At 47.8% G+C, this 17,497-nt stretch overlaps 3 protein-coding genes across 3 annotated transcripts; 1 reads left to right on the top strand and 2 right to left on the bottom strand.

Moving 5' to 3' along the window:
- Positions 1-4,621: 4,621 nt before the first annotated feature.
- On the bottom strand, positions 4,622-10,501 carry LOC128273121 (protein ABHD13). The gene is made up of 3 exons (XM_053011039.1): positions 10,197-10,501; positions 9,364-10,126; positions 4,622-5,084 (listed from the first exon to the last, which is right to left on the bottom strand). The coding sequence occupies exons 1-3, from the start codon at positions 10,348-10,350 to the stop codon at positions 4,973-4,975; spliced, it is 1,029 nt and encodes a 342-aa protein (XP_052866999.1). The 5' UTR covers positions 10,351-10,501; the 3' UTR covers positions 4,622-4,972.
- A 584-nt stretch (positions 10,502-11,085) lies between these two features.
- LOC128272059 (nuclear pore complex protein Nup50) lies at positions 11,086-13,437 on the top strand. The gene has a single exon (XM_053009786.1). The coding sequence runs from the start codon at positions 11,130-11,132 to the stop codon at positions 13,425-13,427; it is 2,298 nt and encodes a 765-aa protein (XP_052865746.1). The 5' UTR covers positions 11,086-11,129; the 3' UTR covers positions 13,428-13,437.
- A 98-nt stretch (positions 13,438-13,535) lies between these two features.
- On the bottom strand, positions 13,536-16,023 carry LOC128272616 (DNA repair and recombination protein RAD54-like). Its single transcript, XM_053010452.1, has 3 exons — positions 15,521-16,023; positions 14,968-15,463; positions 13,536-14,897 (listed from the first exon to the last, which is right to left on the bottom strand). Exons 1-3 carry the CDS (start codon positions 15,859-15,861, stop codon positions 13,536-13,538), a joined length of 2,199 nt encoding a protein of 732 aa, XP_052866412.1. The 5' UTR covers positions 15,862-16,023.
- Positions 16,024-17,497: the final 1,474 nt, after the last annotated feature.

The following is a 17,497-nucleotide window of genomic DNA, read 5'->3' as shown; positions in this document are numbered from 1 at the left end:
TTCAAATTAGACTATGTCTTTCATGCACATTTTTCAGACATTTTCCTTATCAAACGCTAGCTGGGTTTTTACATCCTTTTCTTTTTTTGGAAAACCATCATCGTGCCAAACGCTAGAGAACCGAGGAAACAACGGAGGAATCGTTTGGTGTGGCATGAAGAAAACTCGTACACAGTGGTCAAAAGCAGGGCCACTAATGGGAAAAGATACCTTACAAAAAAGAGTACGATAAGAAAGTGAACGTCGTGTTCATATTTTCATACATTGACTCCATTTTTGAAACGGCAGAATGGTGTCTAGCAAAAGTATAGTAAAGACATTATAAACATAATGATTAATGAGTGATTGATTACTTATTAACCGATTAATAAAGACAAACTTTTGTATGAAAAATATATGCATAAGCTTGCATTGTTTGAAGTTTTGTTTCGACAATTTATTTTGTGTTTTTAAATAATATTTTCAATCAGCATGTTAGCATTTTAAGACGAATGTTGAGCTTTGCGCTATGATCAATTAAAGGATCAGTTAAAGGAAAAGTTCAGGTATTGTACTTGCAATCAGAAATAAAGTATCTAACAAGAATACAAGTTGATGAAAATGTGTACGTGGTGTGATCAATAATTTTCGCGACATTTGAATTTTCTCGGGCTACGTATATCCGATTTTCGATTTTTTTGTGGAGTTGTGTTACTACACATGTCAGTAACTTATGGTGAAAAGTTCGGCCATTTTGAGTAATCAGTCAATTTTTGACAGCTGTTTGGCTTGGACGTGTTTTGGCTCATGGTCGATTTTTGTCTCTTGAAAAAAATGGATGGCAAAGAATCTTTATCAAATTCTGTGTGAAAAACGAAATTAAGAGCTCGGACGCAATCGAAATGTTAACTGTGGCTTATGGTGAAGCTTTTAAGACCAAAAGCATTGCTTATCGGTAGTTCAAAATTTTGTCAGAGGTCCGAGAAGATGTGAACTTCCAAAAGCCAAGTTTGGTCGAATGTGAACAGTTTTGCTTACAATTTTCTTCGATTGCATGGTCGTGATGCATTATGAGTTGTTGCCAGAGGATAGAATGGTCAATAAAGAATATTTCCTGCAAGTTATGCGCAATTCGTCCGAAGCAATCCGTTACGAATGGCCGAATTTGTGGGAAACCCGAAATTGGTTGTCGCGCCCCTCCTCACACATCGTGGTTTCTGAGCGAATTTTTAGCCAAAACAACACACTAATGATGCCAAAGCTACCGTTTTCTCTAGATTTGGCCCCCTGTAACTTTTTCCTGTTTTTTCCTTTTTCCAAAACTCAAATTACAGCTTCGTGGTCAATTAATTTTGGAGTACACAAAAATCGACGATGAGCCAAAACACGTCCAAGCAAAACAGCTGTCAAAAATTGACTGATTACTCAAAATGGCCGAACTTTTCACCATAAGTTACTGACATGTGTAGTAACACAACTCCACAAACAAATCGAAAATCGGATATACGTAGCCCGAGAAAATTCAAATGTCGCGAAAATTATTGATCACACCTCGTAGTTTGGCATTTTATGTAAAACTAGATCAGATTGAATGTATGTTTGTTTTAAACCCCTCCAATCAATGTATCATAAAGACTCGTTTCCTTTCCTTCAAACACAAGGCCTATTTAAATTGCCTTTTTCCAATTTCAATTTCAGACACATCCAAATAAATAAACTTGTCTGTACGCTTAAACCAAATTCGTACGTGCCCAGAAAGGGCAAACATATTTTTGGCCGTTAATTTTCTGCGCAATTGTCCCAACGTGCCGTACCGATAGGTCACAGGTTGGTCGCAGAAAGTGCTGGGCCAATGAAAAGCAGGCCGCCGGTGGGGGTGCGGTGCTGAAAACCGACCCAACCCAACGATTTTTTCCACTTTCAACACTGAGGCGCCGCTCCGGAGAGGGTAAAGTTTTACAGTGACGTTCTGCTTCGCTCGCTGTTGCTTCCAATCGCCAGTAGCGGCCCCACAAACGCAAACACCAAACCGGAGGAGAGCTTTTGCTACACAAAAAGGATTAATTGTAATATATTTCCTCCTTTTTTCGGAGTCCACCTGCTACCAGCAACCGACCGACGGACCGACCGACCGACCAACCGACGATAACAATGACAATGATCGGCGCACACTTCTGGGGCGGGGCTGTAAAGTCAAAAAGGATAAAAATGTCGCCTTCCGAGCGGCGGTGCTCGTCGAAAGTTGGCGCTTTTCGTTATGCTGAATTGGGGTAGCACAATTACGCCGAAGTGGCGCACGCCCTTCGGGGTGTTTCTAAGTGTTTCAGATTGTGTTCGCCAGAAGCATTGCCACCGACGTGTACACCGGTGTTGGAGCTAAAACTTTTACAATGGCAAGCCAAGGAAACGAGCGGCATAAAGAAAGCGCGGCGCAGAAGTTGCGAACCGAACCCGTGAAGCACTTTTAAATGGAACGGATGGCAAGATGGCAGGTGGTATCGGCCGTACATACTTGTTACATGGGGCCCAAAAAAGCATAAGTTTGTCTCAAATGAACCACAATACAAGACCTAATGAGAAGGCAATCCTCGTGATGCTCTGGTTTGCTCGCATCTGTAAAATATTTCATAGTGAATTATGTGTGCGTGTATGATCACCTATTGAACGCTTTTGTATAACTTCAGATAATGCAATGCTTAATATACGAGGTGTGTTCAAAAAGTAATGATTATGGTGAACAGTTCGGCCATTTTGAGTAATCGGTCAATTTTTGACAGCTGTTTAGCTTGGACAAGATTTGACTCATCTTCGATGCCGTCCTTATCGCCTAAATCGTATCGCGGCGTCGTCCTTTCATGCCTCCTTTTGGTTTCCGGGACATGAAAAAGTTACAGGAGGCCAGATCTATAGAATACGGTGGTTTTGGTATCATTAAAGTTTTTTTTGGTCAAAAATTCGCGCAGAAACCACGACGTGTGAGCAGGGGCGCGACAGCCAATTTTGGGTTTCCCACAAATCCGGACATTTGTGACGGTTTGCTTCGGGCGAATTTCGCATAACTTGCAGGAAATATTTTTTATTGACCGTTCTATCATTTGGCAACAACTCATGATGCAACACGACCCTGCAATCGAAGAAAACTGCAAGCAAAACTGTTCACAATCGATCAAAGTAGGCTTTTCGACGTTCACATCTTCTCGGCCCACTGAGAAAAATTTGAAACACCGATAAACAATGCTTTTGGTCTTAAAAGCTTCACCATAAGCCACAGTCAACAAATCGATTGCGTCCAATCGAATATTTTCGTTTTTCACACCGAATTTTATAAAGATTCTTTGCCATCCATTTTTTGGAAGAGACAAAAATCGAAGATGAGTCAAATCTTGTCCAAGCTAAACAGCTGTCAAAAATTGACCGATTACTTAAAATGGCCGAACTGTTCACTATAAATCACTGACATGTGTAGTAACTTATCGCCACAAAAAAATCGAAAATCGGACTTATGTAGCCCGCGTAAATGCAAAATTATCATTACTTTTTGAACACCCCTCGTATATACATATAAAAACATGATATGAGTTGTATTTCTTTTTAAATTCTCCAAAGCAGTGAACAGTACAATATATAAAATTCACAAGACTCAAATTAACGAGTGAAGCCACCGAATTATCTAAATAAAGCAACCTAATTAAGGGTTCAGCACATTAATTTAACACAAAAAATCACAAAACGGCCCTCCCGGCCCGCTGTTCAACGCTTGAAACGAAAGCCGAAACACGCCCGGACCGGAAAGACATAAACCAATTCCTAGCAACATTATACGAAATTCAATTTCACCTACAACACCGGGCCAGCGTATCGGATGATGAAGGTGATTCCGATTACGCTGTCCAACAACGCTTTAATGCTCGACCCGTGTCCGCTTCCCGTGGCTCCTAGCCCCGCGCCAGCGGACGGGGACAGGAGGAGCGAAAAATCGAACCCAATAAATAGCATTATACGCCGAGCACGCGCGTCAATATTTAATAAGGATCGATGCCAGCCCGTGGTTGCGTTTGATTGTGCGTGGCTTCGTTTTGCACCTTCTTTTAGGCACCATTACCGTTCGAAATTCAATCATTGACACCCTCACTGGCCCGCCGTGAGACGGAATGCTCGAATTTACATCGTCAGCCCAGAGGCGATCGCAGCTGCCGAAGCTGAAGCCAAAATACCGGCGCACCACGGCGACCCGGCGACCTCGGGTGGAGGTACCAACCATGCACCGTACCGTGCTTTAGATGAATCCGTCTTTCCTACGAGGGAACGGGAAACCACGCCAAAAAGAAAGCTAATAAAATTTTTATGTAATTTTCCCCTGCGTTCCGGAGCGAAATGCTCCTGTGCAGGATCCATGCTTCAGGCGAGGTTTCAGGCTTTCAAAGCGTAGACATGAATAGGCCGTCTATAGCACCGTGTACTTGGCCGTGAGCATCGTGAAGAGGCACCTAGCCGGCGCGTTGATAATTTGATAACAGTATAAATCATTGAGGAGATAAATAAATGATCGAGCCCTAGCCCGTAGTACTTTTACACTAATTTATTATTTCAATATTTTCATCAGGTTAAATTTTAACTGTTTATTGTTACGGTTGCTGCTGCTGCTGTTGCTGTTAGGGCCTTTGCTGTTTGGTTACTCGCTGCCGCACTGTGGCGCATAAAGCCGCTAAATTTGCTATTGTAAACTCCATTTCGAGCCGTCGGCACCGCTGAGCCTCTTGTTTTATTGTTTGTGCCGCTTCACGGCTATGGTCATCGATTTTTCGGTGCCGCCGCGCCAGGGTGCCCTCGAACGCTCAACAATCGCGTTAAGTCATCGGTTAATGCGGCTCAATTGCTATTCTAGGTGCCATCACGTGATGGCCGTTGGCAGGAGTGCTTCCGCTGCTAACACCGTTCGTTGTCACCAAGGCCACACCGTCCGCTGAACGGTGCGCGTGGGACACACGGCACCTCATACTTCCTCTATCTGTGGCCACACGTGGCTGCGGCTGACGGGTGGTGTCTGCAGTGGTCCTTTGGTTTCTTTGCACTCCTTAAGAAATTGGGCCACCCCCTGGTAGTACCTGGGTAGAAAGGAGACACGAACACGAAAAAATGTAAATTGCACGTAAAATGTTACCACAGCACAAACAGAAAAACACGCACACGGCCAATGGCATGCAATCAGGATACATTATTCATATTTAAATGTGGTCTTCTTCACGGAAAATTGTCCACAGTTCCCGTTCCGCGTAACGAAGGCGAGTCAATGGAGCCACCGAAGCGTGTTTAATAGACAGCAAAATAGAAAACAGCTCCCCACCACGAACGACCACCAAACTTCAACCCCCAAAATAAGCTTCCCCCCCGCCGCGTGTGGCGGCCGACAGCGACGACGACGCGACGGCGGCCGGTGGACAGAATAATGTTTGACGATTAATCATCCGTCCATCGTTGGGCATGTCGGTTCGCGTACCTTCCACACAATCTGGGACCGAGGCGAACGAGACACCCGCAAACCGCGCCCCAAAAACTCGACTCTAATCGCGCTGCCAGAAAATCATTTTTCCGGCCCTACGCAGCGCTCGCACCGGATGGCCCACCGACCACCAACGTTACGCGAGGTCGATTGGGGAAGTTAATTTTTAAACATAAATCATCTCATTATAAAATTAATAGTACCATCTTGGGGCGCACTCCGGCATTCGCGTTGCGGTCGACACAATCTGCTCGAAATATACTGATTAAATAAAATCCTACTGTTGCTTCCGTGAGCGCGAGAGTGATAAGTTAATTGAACTGGTTATAAGTTCTCCAGTGGCAGCGGTGGTTTTGGATGCTCCGTCGAAACTAGACTTTGTATTCATTTAAGGCTCGAAACAGGCACTTTTGGTACCGACCACCAGGCGCCTCCATTGAAATATCGTTTTCGAATCACCGTCAGATTTTCCAATCTGCACGATTCCAGGAAAGCTTTGCCAGCATTGTCCGCTCATGGCGGCATCCACAGGCGCTGTAGATCATCGTGCCGCGAGAGGCAAACCAATTTCTCGGCGATGAAATAATCTCACACTCCCATCCGAACTGCAACCAAAGGCATCGCAGACACACGCGGGCCGCTCCACGCTCGGTCTCGGGTTCTCGTTCACGTTCACGATTTTCTAATCCGATTACCTGATGCATGTGCACATTAACTGGGATAATGCTTACACGCACAACCGCAGCCGCGCTACATTAAGCACTGTAATGTGCACTTGTGCCGGCCAATATGCCATGAATATTGAAGCAGCATCGGCCGAATCCTCATCGATGCGAACCCGGCCGCATCCCGGGCCATAGAATATTTGATATTTTATTCACGCACCAACGGTAAGCCGCAGGCGGTTGCCAGCATCCTTTCGGGAAGTCGTTCCCCGGGTAGGCCGTAAAATGGGGTCCCGGTGGAAAGTTGGCAGTCACAGACCGTACCGCGCCGTCACTCGGTTATGAAGCACTACAAAACGTAACCTTCAAGTGCACGTGTATTGAGAAGCAAATGTTTTGGCAAAATTCAGCTGGTGTCTTTTCTTTTCAATCCAAAACGCCCCGTCTTCATCTTTTCATTCGAAAAGAAATGTTCATGAACTATTGCGACGACCATTAGCTATTCTACGACGTTTCAGTTTTAACCATGAATAAAACCTAATACTTAATCATTCCGATCACCGATTCTGATTCCAAAGATAAAATAACAAAATTCTTTGTTACACTTTAAATCCGACTAAAGAAACGGAAACAAACGACAAAAGGTTGCTTATTGCAAAAGCAATAAAGGAAACGGTAATAATTCTTTTTTTACTCGGTTGAAATAGTATTGCGCACACGTTGTCCTCTTGTGCCCTTGCCAAACGGGCATCATTCCTGTCATCAGAACTCAAAACCCCGACTTTAGGGAGGATGATGATGAAAAATGGGTTCAAAACCATTCGCTGTCTGTCGGCGGCTGCGGAAGCAATGAACAATGTAAAATTAATCCTTTCAAGTGCTGCAAGTCCTCGTCATCGCCCCCATCGACCAGCCCTTATGAGGACAACCCCCACACGAATACGCAACACAACTCGGCAACGACGGAGCGGAGAAGGGTTCGCTCCGCGAATAATTGCCACAAGCAAAAGTCACCTTTACAAAGGAGCACCAAATTACCTACATCAAGTGAGTGGCGCAAGTGAAACGGAGGCAAGGTGGCCTCCATTTTGTGACAGAAATTTCCTTCGTCAGCATTAATGCCATCAAACGTCACCGTGTGCCATTAACGCACCACCAAGCTCGGTTAAAATCACCCCTCGGGGAGGCCCGGCGGCGCACATTAACACGCGCACCGGAAATGGTCGTGCGCAGAGGGAAGAAAAGATCCCCTTGGTTGCGGGGCCACTGACAAATGGCACGAAAGAGAACGGCCCCACCATCACCCATCGTCGCCGCCAACCCTTTCCAACCGATCCATCCGGATTCAGTGGGCCGGAAAAAGGGGAAATCACTACAATCATTTCAATTTATGTAAAAGAGGATATCAAGTGATGTAGAATAATCCTATCAATACTCTCTCTTTCTCTCTCTCTTTTTCTCTCTTCTCTCTCTCCGCCGGCTGACGAGCTAACGAGAAAGGGCACACGGCAAGAAGTACCATTAGTAGTCAACAGTACGGCTGAGGGGCGGCCGATGATGAGTTCAAACATATGGCTCCGCAACCGAAAGCCATTGACAGGGTATTAGTACCCCGCACTCATGCGAATCCTCAAATTGTAGCAAAATGTGCTATATGGGTGCAGATACACTTGATAGACAGTTCCCCGGCGCTGCAATTGCGGCCCTCATGTATATCTCCTCCTTCATTGATCATTTTTGGGCCAATTTTATTTCTGTGCTATTTTTCAATTAACATATCTATAAATGAGTAATCAACAATAGAAAAATTACTATATTTTAGAAAAAACCCTGGCCTGACCAGTGAGTTCGTTGCTTACACCGAACTCGCTTCAGTATCATCAGAAACCAGGGCCGACAGCTACCGTATTGTAACAATTATTCGCCAAAATATACTCGTTTCCAAAATTGGCATAAGCCCAACCGACGCAAGTACGCTGAATGATATCCACGAATATGTTGGCAGCACGAAGGTGTGTGTGTGTGTAAGTGTGACTCGCCTCAAAAGTGTATCAAATGAAACTTTGTCTTCCATTTAGCAGACTCAATTTGGGGCAGACTGTAGCGGAAACACAAAGTGTTCCGCTACAGCCCGCAAGCATACGGCGCACAAACGGACTGCGAATACAATGGTGGGACGTACCGGTTCGCGGGGTACGCCGGTGTGCCTGCCCCTTCAATCATACAGGCGCATTAAAGCATCTCCGCTTCATGTGCGGGCTCAAAAAGTTACCCGCCCATTAATACAACTCCGGACAGGGGGAATGGGACAGAAACGGAAGCACCAAACCAGAACAAAGGACCAACCACTGATCCATCTGTCAAAAATATAAAATGGGATAAAACCGACTTAAACGCAAACGTAATTAATATTTGAAATAAATATCTCACGGCGCTGTCTAGTTGATGGAGTGTAACCGAATGCAGCGACCGCGTGGCGTCAGTGCGACATTATTTGCGGAAGTTGGAAACACTCTTCGCCTGCCGCATCCGCGCAGTGCACACTCAATTTTGCATGTCAAATTTGTCTCGTAATGGTACCAATCGTTTATTCTGCATTGGTCGGTAACGTAGCTCTTAACAAGTGACACTTCGGAGGAGCATAGAAGAATTTGTTTGTTCGTTTATTCTTTTTTGTGAAGTCTTTTGAACATTGTACACATTATTATAAGAACCTATTTAAGAGTGAACCAAAACAACTCTAGTCTTATAATGTTACATACTTAACTTATGACGCTGTCAATCAAAGTATGTTCAAATGACAATACGGTTGCTATGTTCAACCCTTCATCCCTTCAACAAAAAAATATACCTACGAAACACAAACTAGGCATGAAAGAATGAAAGATCCGTCAAAATATTCGACAATGATGGTTCAACAAACAATTTACCCAGTTTGCCAATCGTTGTAAAAAGTATAAAAGATTCGCACGGAAATGTATATCTCGGCTCAAGACACCATGTGACCATTAAGCTCCATTGAGTGGCTTCGCATCGCGATTTTATCGGAGAAGTAAAAACTGTCGACGCATAAAATAGTTTCAAAATAAGTATCATCAATATTGTAATGGCCCGCTTTCGACTATGAAAATTCTACATAAGTAGCGTATTATTCCTAACGGATTCAAATTCATATTAACCAATTAACTTGCTGATTCATAAGGAACTAACTCCACTTACCCACTCACAGCCCACGTATCATTGTGCGAACCACCGGCAATCTGTAGCATCTGTTTGCGCGTACTGCCGCACCGCGTGTGCAGCATCGTCATCATCCTCGGAGGCACTAGAGTGTCGGCCAGGCCGGAAACGAACAGAATCGGTGCGGACACAAACTGAATCTTGTCGACCGAAAGAAACTGGTTCCGGTACAGCAATAGCGGCAGGTACCGAACGCAGGGATGAATCAGTTCTACCGCCATATCGGGAATACTGGTGAACGTGTTCTCCACAATCACACCCATTAGCTTCGATCCATACACGGCATCAGCGGCCAGATCGATCGCTACGGCTCCACCCAACGACCGACCAAACACAATCACCTGGCTGTGGTCCAGATCGTGCCGACTGAAGAGATGGTCCAGAACCGTGCGCGCATCAGCGAAGAATCCCTTCTCGTGCGGTGCTCCCGTCGACAGGCCGTATCCGCGGTACTCGACCATCAGCACATTGCACTGCAGTGTGTGGTAAAATCCACTGGCATTCTGTAACCGATGCCCCATGTTGCCAGCATTTCCGTGAAAGTATACTATGGTCGGTACATAGCGACCTTTATCGCCCGGATGGCGGATCCAGAACGCGTGAAGGGACACGCCGTCGCGCGTCTTTACGTGCAGCGTTTCATACGGAAGGCCATGCATCGACGGAACCGGAATGAAAATCCGTGAGTTGGCTGGTAGTTCAGGGTGGTACAGCAGATTATCTTGTGCGTGATAAAGAATGCCTGAAACGGAATCGCAAAGAAAATGGTTAGCACCTTCTGTGCAATAGTGCCAAGAGAGCTAGCACATTACCTGAGACGGCAAACAAAAGCAGCAGAAAGGCGAAAAAACCTCCATAAATTATGTAGATCACCGTGGCAGCTAACAATGCTGCACCGCCGGCTGCCCATATCCGCATGGCAATGCCTGCCAGCACACGCACAATCCTCCAGTCGCGAAACGGCATCGTGGACGGGTATGTTGTGGGAGGCCGTTTTCACTTTCAAGACGATATTTAACCGTAACGTAAACTGCTCACGGAATTAGGCGAACGGCACAACAAACCAAATAAATATTCGTAACACAAATGTAGACCCTTTTCTCAAGTGGCGGCATACGGTTACGACGAATTTGCTGTGGCCCAGCTGTTCCAATGGCCATTCTTCGGTAGTGTCCGCGTACTGCCCACTTTGCTACATTACCAAGGGCAATAATTTCGTCTGCGATGGGCCATGTGTCGATATGAGTAATTTCGTGCCTTAAAACGGAGAGCGAACGCGACTCAAGTTAATATGCAAAGTATGTAAATGTTTTTGTTCATCGTCCTTTTGACATTACGATGTTTGTTTTCATTTGTACTGGAAGAGATGGCTTTTGACAGCTACCGGCAACTTGGAGCTCGTTCGCAGAGCACGGCAGAATAACTTCCAAAATCAGGTTTGGTACTTATTCCAAGGTTATTTATTGGTAGTTTGATAAGATTATGACTAACTGCGCAACTAAATCTTATTCAATGCTTTCGTCCAATAGAAAGAAAGTTACGAAAAGTTGTTCACTAAGCCCAAAAATGAATGCTGAGGGATTGTTGCCCAAGCAGCAGAGTTGACATTTGAAAGTACACAAAAAAACGCGGCCGCAAAACACAAACACACACACACAAACATTTCTCTCAATTTTCACGTTTTCGGCGCGCAAGGTTAGCAGAAGGTTTTCTGTATAGAAATTATTCACTTTAGGTAAACAACAATGGCCAAACGTGTAGCACAGTCTTCGCTGAACCATATGAACTGGAACGAAGACGAGGAGCCGGAGGAAGTTGGTGAATTTGCAAAGGCCTCTGAAGACGTTATAAAACAGCGCGTCATCAAAAAAGCTCGGCGCCGCGCCGATGGCGGACCAGATAGTACCGGATCCGGATCCACACCGTCCGTGTTTGGAGGTTTTAAAGGTTTCTCGGCAGCGAAACCGGAAGAAACAGGTTCCACGACCACCGGTGGCACGAAATCGTTCTCCTTTCTGGCCGGCTTGGGTGCAGCGAAACCAAATGGCAACACAGCGGCCGGTTCCAGTGCTGGCGGCAGCACGATATCGTCCTCGACGCCCATGTTTTCGTTTGGATCGAACGCTGGCACTACTTTGGCCGATTCGAGTAAGAAGTTTACGTTTGGTACACCAAGCAACTTGAAACTGGATAGCACTCCCGCCGCGGTCGGTGATAAACCAACATCCGGTTTTACGTTCTCTGCCACGAAGGACAACGCATCAGCGGATAGGAATAAAACAATTTTTGGTGGCGTTAAATCACTCTCTGGCGAAGCCGCGACACCAACGAGCACGTTTTCCTTCGGCTCGACAGCACCCAAGTCGGATGCAACAACATCGTCGGCCGACACGAAGAGCACGTTCACTTTTGGATCTGCGGCGGTTGTTAAAAAAGACACGCCATCCGAAGCGGGAACAGCTACATTCTCATTTGGCTCAACGCCGGCGGCCAAACCGGCGGAATCTGCTGCCGCTAAAACGTTCACTTTCGGGTCATCGTCGGCGAAGGATACCGGTTCTGGTGCTACGGACAAGAAAGCCACCTTCTCATTCGGTATGCCCGCTGCGTCGAAGGAAACTGTGGTTGTGGACAAAAAGTCGTTCAGCTTCGGAACGGCCAAAGAAACTAGCGAAGAAACGGTGAAAAAAATGTTCAGCTTTGCCGACACCGCCACCAAGCCGGCGGCGACAGCCGACAGTGGAGCAGAGTCTAAGAAGAATGATGTCCCCCTGGGAAGTCTGTCGCAAAAGAAGGACGGTGATGGTACGGATGGTGCGAAAAAATCTTCCGGGTTCACCTTCGGTTCGTTGCCAGCGTCATCACCGTCGACTTTGAAAACTGATAGCACCGATGCGGCGAGTAAAAAACCGGTGTTTGGTGGTTTTGGTATCACGCCATCCAAAGAACCGGCGGTGGCAGCTGAAGTGCCAAAGCAAACGTTTTCGTTCGGTTCACTTCCAGCAAAAGAGCCAGCGGTAGCGGAACCGAAAGCCCCGTTTGCCGGTTTTGCTGGAACCACTTTCGGCGCAAAGCCTTCGGCGACGACCGGTGCAACAAACAAAGAAACCAACACGTCCAATGCCAATAAGGAGTTTGAGAAGAACGTCGTCGCTCTAAATAAATCGTTCATCACGTGGGTCACGAAGCATGTGGAGGCAAATGCGTTCTGTAAGCTGCACGTTGTATTCAAAGACTACGAGAAACACTTTGCAAAGTTAGAAAGCGACAAAACCGCGCCACGACCCGCACCGGCCAAAGAGAAGGAAAGCACCGAAGTGGTAGCGAAAGACAAGGAGAAGGAAGTAGCCAAGCCAATGTTCTCGTTCGGTAGCATACCAAAAGAGTCTCCGGTCAAGCTTCCAGTTGCGGCGGCTGCCGCTACTTTTTCCTTCGGGAGCTCTAAACCGTTCAGCTTCGGTAGCCCGGGAACGGGCATTACATCAACGCCCTCGACCACCAAGAGCCCGACCTCGTCCGCTGCCGTGTCCACCTTTTCACCGTCTTTCTTTGCCGGTGCTTCCACTTTCGGCAGCCAACCTTCAGCGGGTGGATTTTCCTTCGGAAATGTAACCAAACCGGCCGCAGATACAGGCAAGAAAGACACGGATGAAGGAGACGGTGGCGAAGGTACCGACGAACCACCGAAGGTGGAGTTTACACCGGTTGAGGAGAAGGACAGTGTTTACTCGAAGCGTTGCAAGCTGTTCGTAAAAGCGGCTGGAACGTACTCAGATCGGGGCGTTGGAACGGTACACATCAAACAGGTGGACGGTAAAGTGCAGGTGCTGGTCCGCGCCGACACCAACCTGGGCAATGTTCTGCTGAACATCATCCTCAACGAATCCGTTCCGCTGCAGCGGATGGGAAAAAATAACGTTATGATGATTTGTCTACCGACACCGGAATCAAAGCCTCCACCGACGTCGGTTCTGCTACGAGTGAAGACGGGTCCGGAGGCGGACGAGTTGTATGAAACGCTACTCAAGCATAAGCCGAAATAGGCATAAAAAATTGATACGAAACGATTAGTTTTTTTTTTTTAAATACAGTAACCTGGCAAATATTTAAGGATTTTTGCGAAAAATAAACGTAAAATAACCGATAACGAACTACAGAACGAAATCTTCATCCTTCCCGTCATCCTCCGGCTCATCGTCGTCGTCCTCGGGACACGAATCGATTCTCCTATTTTCCTTCGTTTCGTCGTCCACCTCTTCCTGTTCTTCCTTTTGCTGTTTCGCGGCCAGTGCCTGCAGGCGCCTTTGTTCGGCCAGCTCTTGCTCCACCACGGCCGAGTTGGAGCGATGGTGAAACACGAACGAAATACAGCGGGTAATGTCCCACGACTTTGAAAGTATGTCGTCCGGAATGCCCTTATTGGTGGCGCAATGGTACCAGTGCACCAGATCCGACATGCAGTCGCTGCTTTCCGGCGGCAAGCGCGTCTGAACACCGTTCGTGCAGCGTTTGCAACGAAAGATATCGTGCGTGTCCGAGATTGTCCCCTCGTCTAGCTTGAACAGATCTTTCAGGTCATCGCGCGTAAAGTGCCGTTCACCGTCCTCATTGTTGTCGACCACCGTCGTCGAGAGTGCCTTCTTGTGCGTCTGACGTTGGAAGATTTTTTCCTCGATCGAACCAGTGGCTAGGAGCCGATAGATGAAGCACGGTTTCTTCTGCCCATCGCGCCACACCCGGGCCATCGCTTGCTCATCGTTGGCCGGGTTCCAATCCGGATCGAACATCACCAACCGGTTTGCCCCGATCAGGTTCAGCCCGCAACCGCCTGCCTTCGAGCTGAGCATAAAGATAAAATCGGACGAATCGGCGCTGTTGAATTGGTCCACTACCTTTCCTCGTTTCTTGATCGTCATCGTGCCATCCAGTCGAACGTAGCCATAGCCTCGTTTGCGGCACAGCTTCTCAAACAAATCCAACGTTTGCGTGTAGTTCGACACGAGCACGATCTTATCGGTGGTCGTGGCTTTGATGGAAGCGAGCATACAATCCAGCAGAAGAAGCTTCGCTCCGAACTCTGGTCGCAACTCGCGAGTGTTATAGTTTGCCGGCATGATGCTGGCTGCTTTCTCGAACCCATCGGCACCCTCCTGTATCTTTTCGTACACCAGATCCGGGTGATTGCACAACTTCTTCAGCGTCGTTATGTTCGAGAGTGCGGTCAAGCTAGCTTTCTGCTCCGAGCGCTGCTGTTGCAAGCTCCGCCGGACCGTGTCCGACTGTAAAAAGGCTTTATACAGGTCAGCCTGTACCGCGGTCATCCGTACGCAAACCACCATCTCGAACTTAACTGGAAGATACTTGGTCAGCAGTGCGCTGGTACGCCGTATCATACACCGATTCACGAGTCCCGCCAACTCCTGTAAACGCTCCGCGGCTTTTTCGCGCTCCGCTTCAGTAGAATTGGCGTCCTGGCCGCGTAGGATCGGCAACTCGTACTGCTTCCGAAATTCCTGCACAAGAGAAGGTAAACGTATTCTAAGCAGCTCATTTGATTCACCTCCGCGAGCCATCATGCCTTACCGCAGTCGTTCCCAACATGTTAGGGTTCACAAAGTGCAACAAGCTGTAGTACTCAGTCAGATCGTTCTGGATCGGTGTTCCGGACAGCAGAACCCGGCGCTTCGTTTTGAGTCCCATCAGCGCTTGGTAGGTAAGGTTTTCGCAGTTCTTCAGCCGATGCCCCTCGTCACACAGCACGGCTCCCACTTCCGAATTGTTCAGTATGGGCGCGTAAAGGCGAAACGTTTCGTAGCTAATTATCAGCACCGGCGTGCCGTGCCGTTGGCTCTGGTTTGCCATGTACTGTTCTAACTCTTTCGTCGTTTGCTCTTTCGAACCACCGTCAATGGACAGGCAGTTCACTCGGCAACCGAGCCACTTGCCGAACTCTTTGTACCAATTCTTCACTAACGAACTTGGGCACACAATAATCGCCTTCCCGATCGTTGGTTTACAGTCCGGGCTTTGTCGGAGAAGCGTCCACAGCAACGTAATGCATTGCAGAGTCTTTCCAAGCCTTAGGAAACAAAAAAAGTTAGTTATCCAACAGCAAGATAGTTGCTTTTCTACTAACCCCATTTCATCGGCCATGATACACCCATTAAATTCGCCCTTCGCGCCCGTCACACAGTCGTACATGAAGCGGACACCTTCCCGCTGATGAGGGCGCAGAATGTTACCGAGCAGGGGATCGACCACCACGTGGACTGGCAGTTTGTTTGTATCCATCTTAAGCTTCTCGTGTTCGGTCAACTCAGGCGGACTGTACAGCACCAGAGCGTTACAAGCAAACGGATCGTACATTGCTCGTCGGGCTGCCGCCCGTTTCATGCCCAGACAACGGGTCGAATGCTCGGGCACATAGTTCGCGATCGGCACCTTGAAGGGTTGGCTCAAAATCTTGAGGATCATCATTTCGTGCTCGGAAGCGGTTAGCTTCGGACCCGCCGAAGGAGATCCGCCGGTGGCCGTTTCTCCCCGTTTGCGACATTCTCGTTGCCGTTTCTGTGCGGATAGTGGGCTTTTGAACGGGGAATTAACCGCTGTCGACGGTAGACACCGGCTCGGCACGAGGCTTTTACGCTGTGGAAAGTGAAATCGTTTTCAGTGCGTGGTTTCAACCTTCCAACCCAGCCAATTACCATAACACTGCAGATCCGATCACCAGAAATCGATCAGGAACATACCAAACTTCCCAACACACGTCTTCCCAGTTTTACTGCACAGTTTCGTTGGGCACTTTGGTTGTTGGCGCCAATTGTTTTGAAATAGCCACTGTGGAGCACACTGACGTTTCGATGGAGCACAGTTGGCCATGAAACGTTCTCAGGAGGTCGTCTCGAGAGTATGGTGTTTGTTTTTAACAATGCAATGGCTCTTTTTATTCGTGCATTTTACTTTAAACCTGGAGCGAAAAAGATTTCTCGGCAAACAAAGGAAAAATTTATATGAATAAATCCAAAACAACAACCGTGCGCGCTCTCTAGCGTCAAACAAGCCGAACTAGGACGCTGTCAAATGTGACTCGATCTCCTTTCCCTTTCTCACGGCCATCTCGCTCAAACCGTTCTGTCAAACTGGCAAAAATAATCGCCACCCGTCGCAGGTAGAACGGCCAATCGCTCGACACGGAATAAAATCCAACGAAAGCCTTTCGTTTTAGGGCTAGTGAACTTCGCTGGTTGGCTGCTTCTCCGTTCTGGTGATTAACCACAGCATCGCTGGCGGGATCCTGGCTGACACGAGTTCCGAACGGGTTTGGTCCGAGCTGCCTGCGGGGTTGAGGACACCATCAGCAGCTCTCGAAAAACAAGGGCATCACTTTCGAGATCGCTGATCTGTGCGTGCCTGGGCGAAGCGCGTGAAGTGAAGTTTCACGGTCATCGAGCGATGTGGTCACTGGGGTTCGCTTCCTGATAGTGTGCACGGTTCGCTGGGGATTATTGGGTGACCGTGGCGCGCCACGGATGCGCTAATGGTTGTGCACTGTGCAGTCAAAAATGGAGCAATAGCAGTTGAGTGGGGAGCTGATGTGGTGGCCGCACCAACCTGTAGTGATTAGAGAAGCCACGTCCTGCGAGAGAGCGTGAAGAAATCCGTTTTATGGAGCCTCCAGCTTCAAGGCTGCATCTGCCTGGGTCGCGATCGTTGGTGTGGTGGTAGGAAAATACCACTTCCATTCCCTTTTCGTTCCCTCCAAAAACCGCGAATGAGGTCGACCGAATGAATGCAGAGCAACGGCGAACGGCAAACGAGACGCGAGACAAGGGAAACGAACGGGACATTCTCGGCCAACGGGTTTCGACCCGCCGTCGTTTTGCGTGGCGTACTCAGCGCACCAACAACAATCGCGCGTGAGAGTGCGCGCGCGCCTGTGTGTGTGTGCCTCAGTTGCCAGCGCGTCCATCGAACACGATCAGAAGGCTAACGGGAAAGAAGTGGCCGTCGGCTTCAGCTTGAAACCGGAAAGTGTCCCCTTCCGGTCTGAGAATGCGGACATTATCGATCGTGAGTCGAGGCGCATCGAATGTGGTCTGTCTGTGGGTGGCCG

Source organism: Anopheles cruzii, chromosome 3 (assembly GCF_943734635.1).
Source record: "Anopheles cruzii chromosome 3, idAnoCruzAS_RS32_06, whole genome shotgun sequence".
NCBI lineage: Eukaryota > Metazoa > Arthropoda > Insecta > Diptera > Culicidae > Anopheles > Anopheles cruzii.
The sequence above is the reverse complement of the archived record's forward strand: the minus strand, read 5'-3'. Positions and strand labels throughout refer to the sequence as shown.

Coding starts and splice junctions, on each gene's coding strand:
- LOC128273121 (XM_053011039.1), bottom strand. CDS start 10,350: ATGCCGTTTCGCGACTGGAGGATTGTGCGTGTGCTGGCAGGCATTGCC. Junction 10,127..10,196: donor GCTTTTGTTTGCCGTCTCAG/GTAATGTGCTAG, acceptor ATTCCGTTTCAG/GCATTCTTTATCACGCACAA. Junction 5,085..9,363: donor GATACGTGGGCTGTGAGTGG/GTAAGTGGAGTT, acceptor CTTTCTACCCAG/GTACTACCAGGGGGTGGCCC.
- LOC128272059 (XM_053009786.1), top strand. CDS start 11,130: ATGGCCAAACGTGTAGCACAGTCTTCGCTGAACCATATGAACTGGAAC.
- LOC128272616 (XM_053010452.1), bottom strand. CDS start 15,861: ATGATGATCCTCAAGATTTTGAGCCAACCCTTCAAGGTGCCGATCGCG. Junction 15,464..15,520: donor ATCATGGCCGATGAAATGGG/GTTAGTAGAAAA, acceptor TTGTTTCCTAAG/GCTTGGAAAGACTCTGCAAT. Junction 14,898..14,967: donor ACATGTTGGGAACGACTGCG/GTAAGGCATGAT, acceptor TCTCTTGTGCAG/GAATTTCGGAAGCAGTACGA.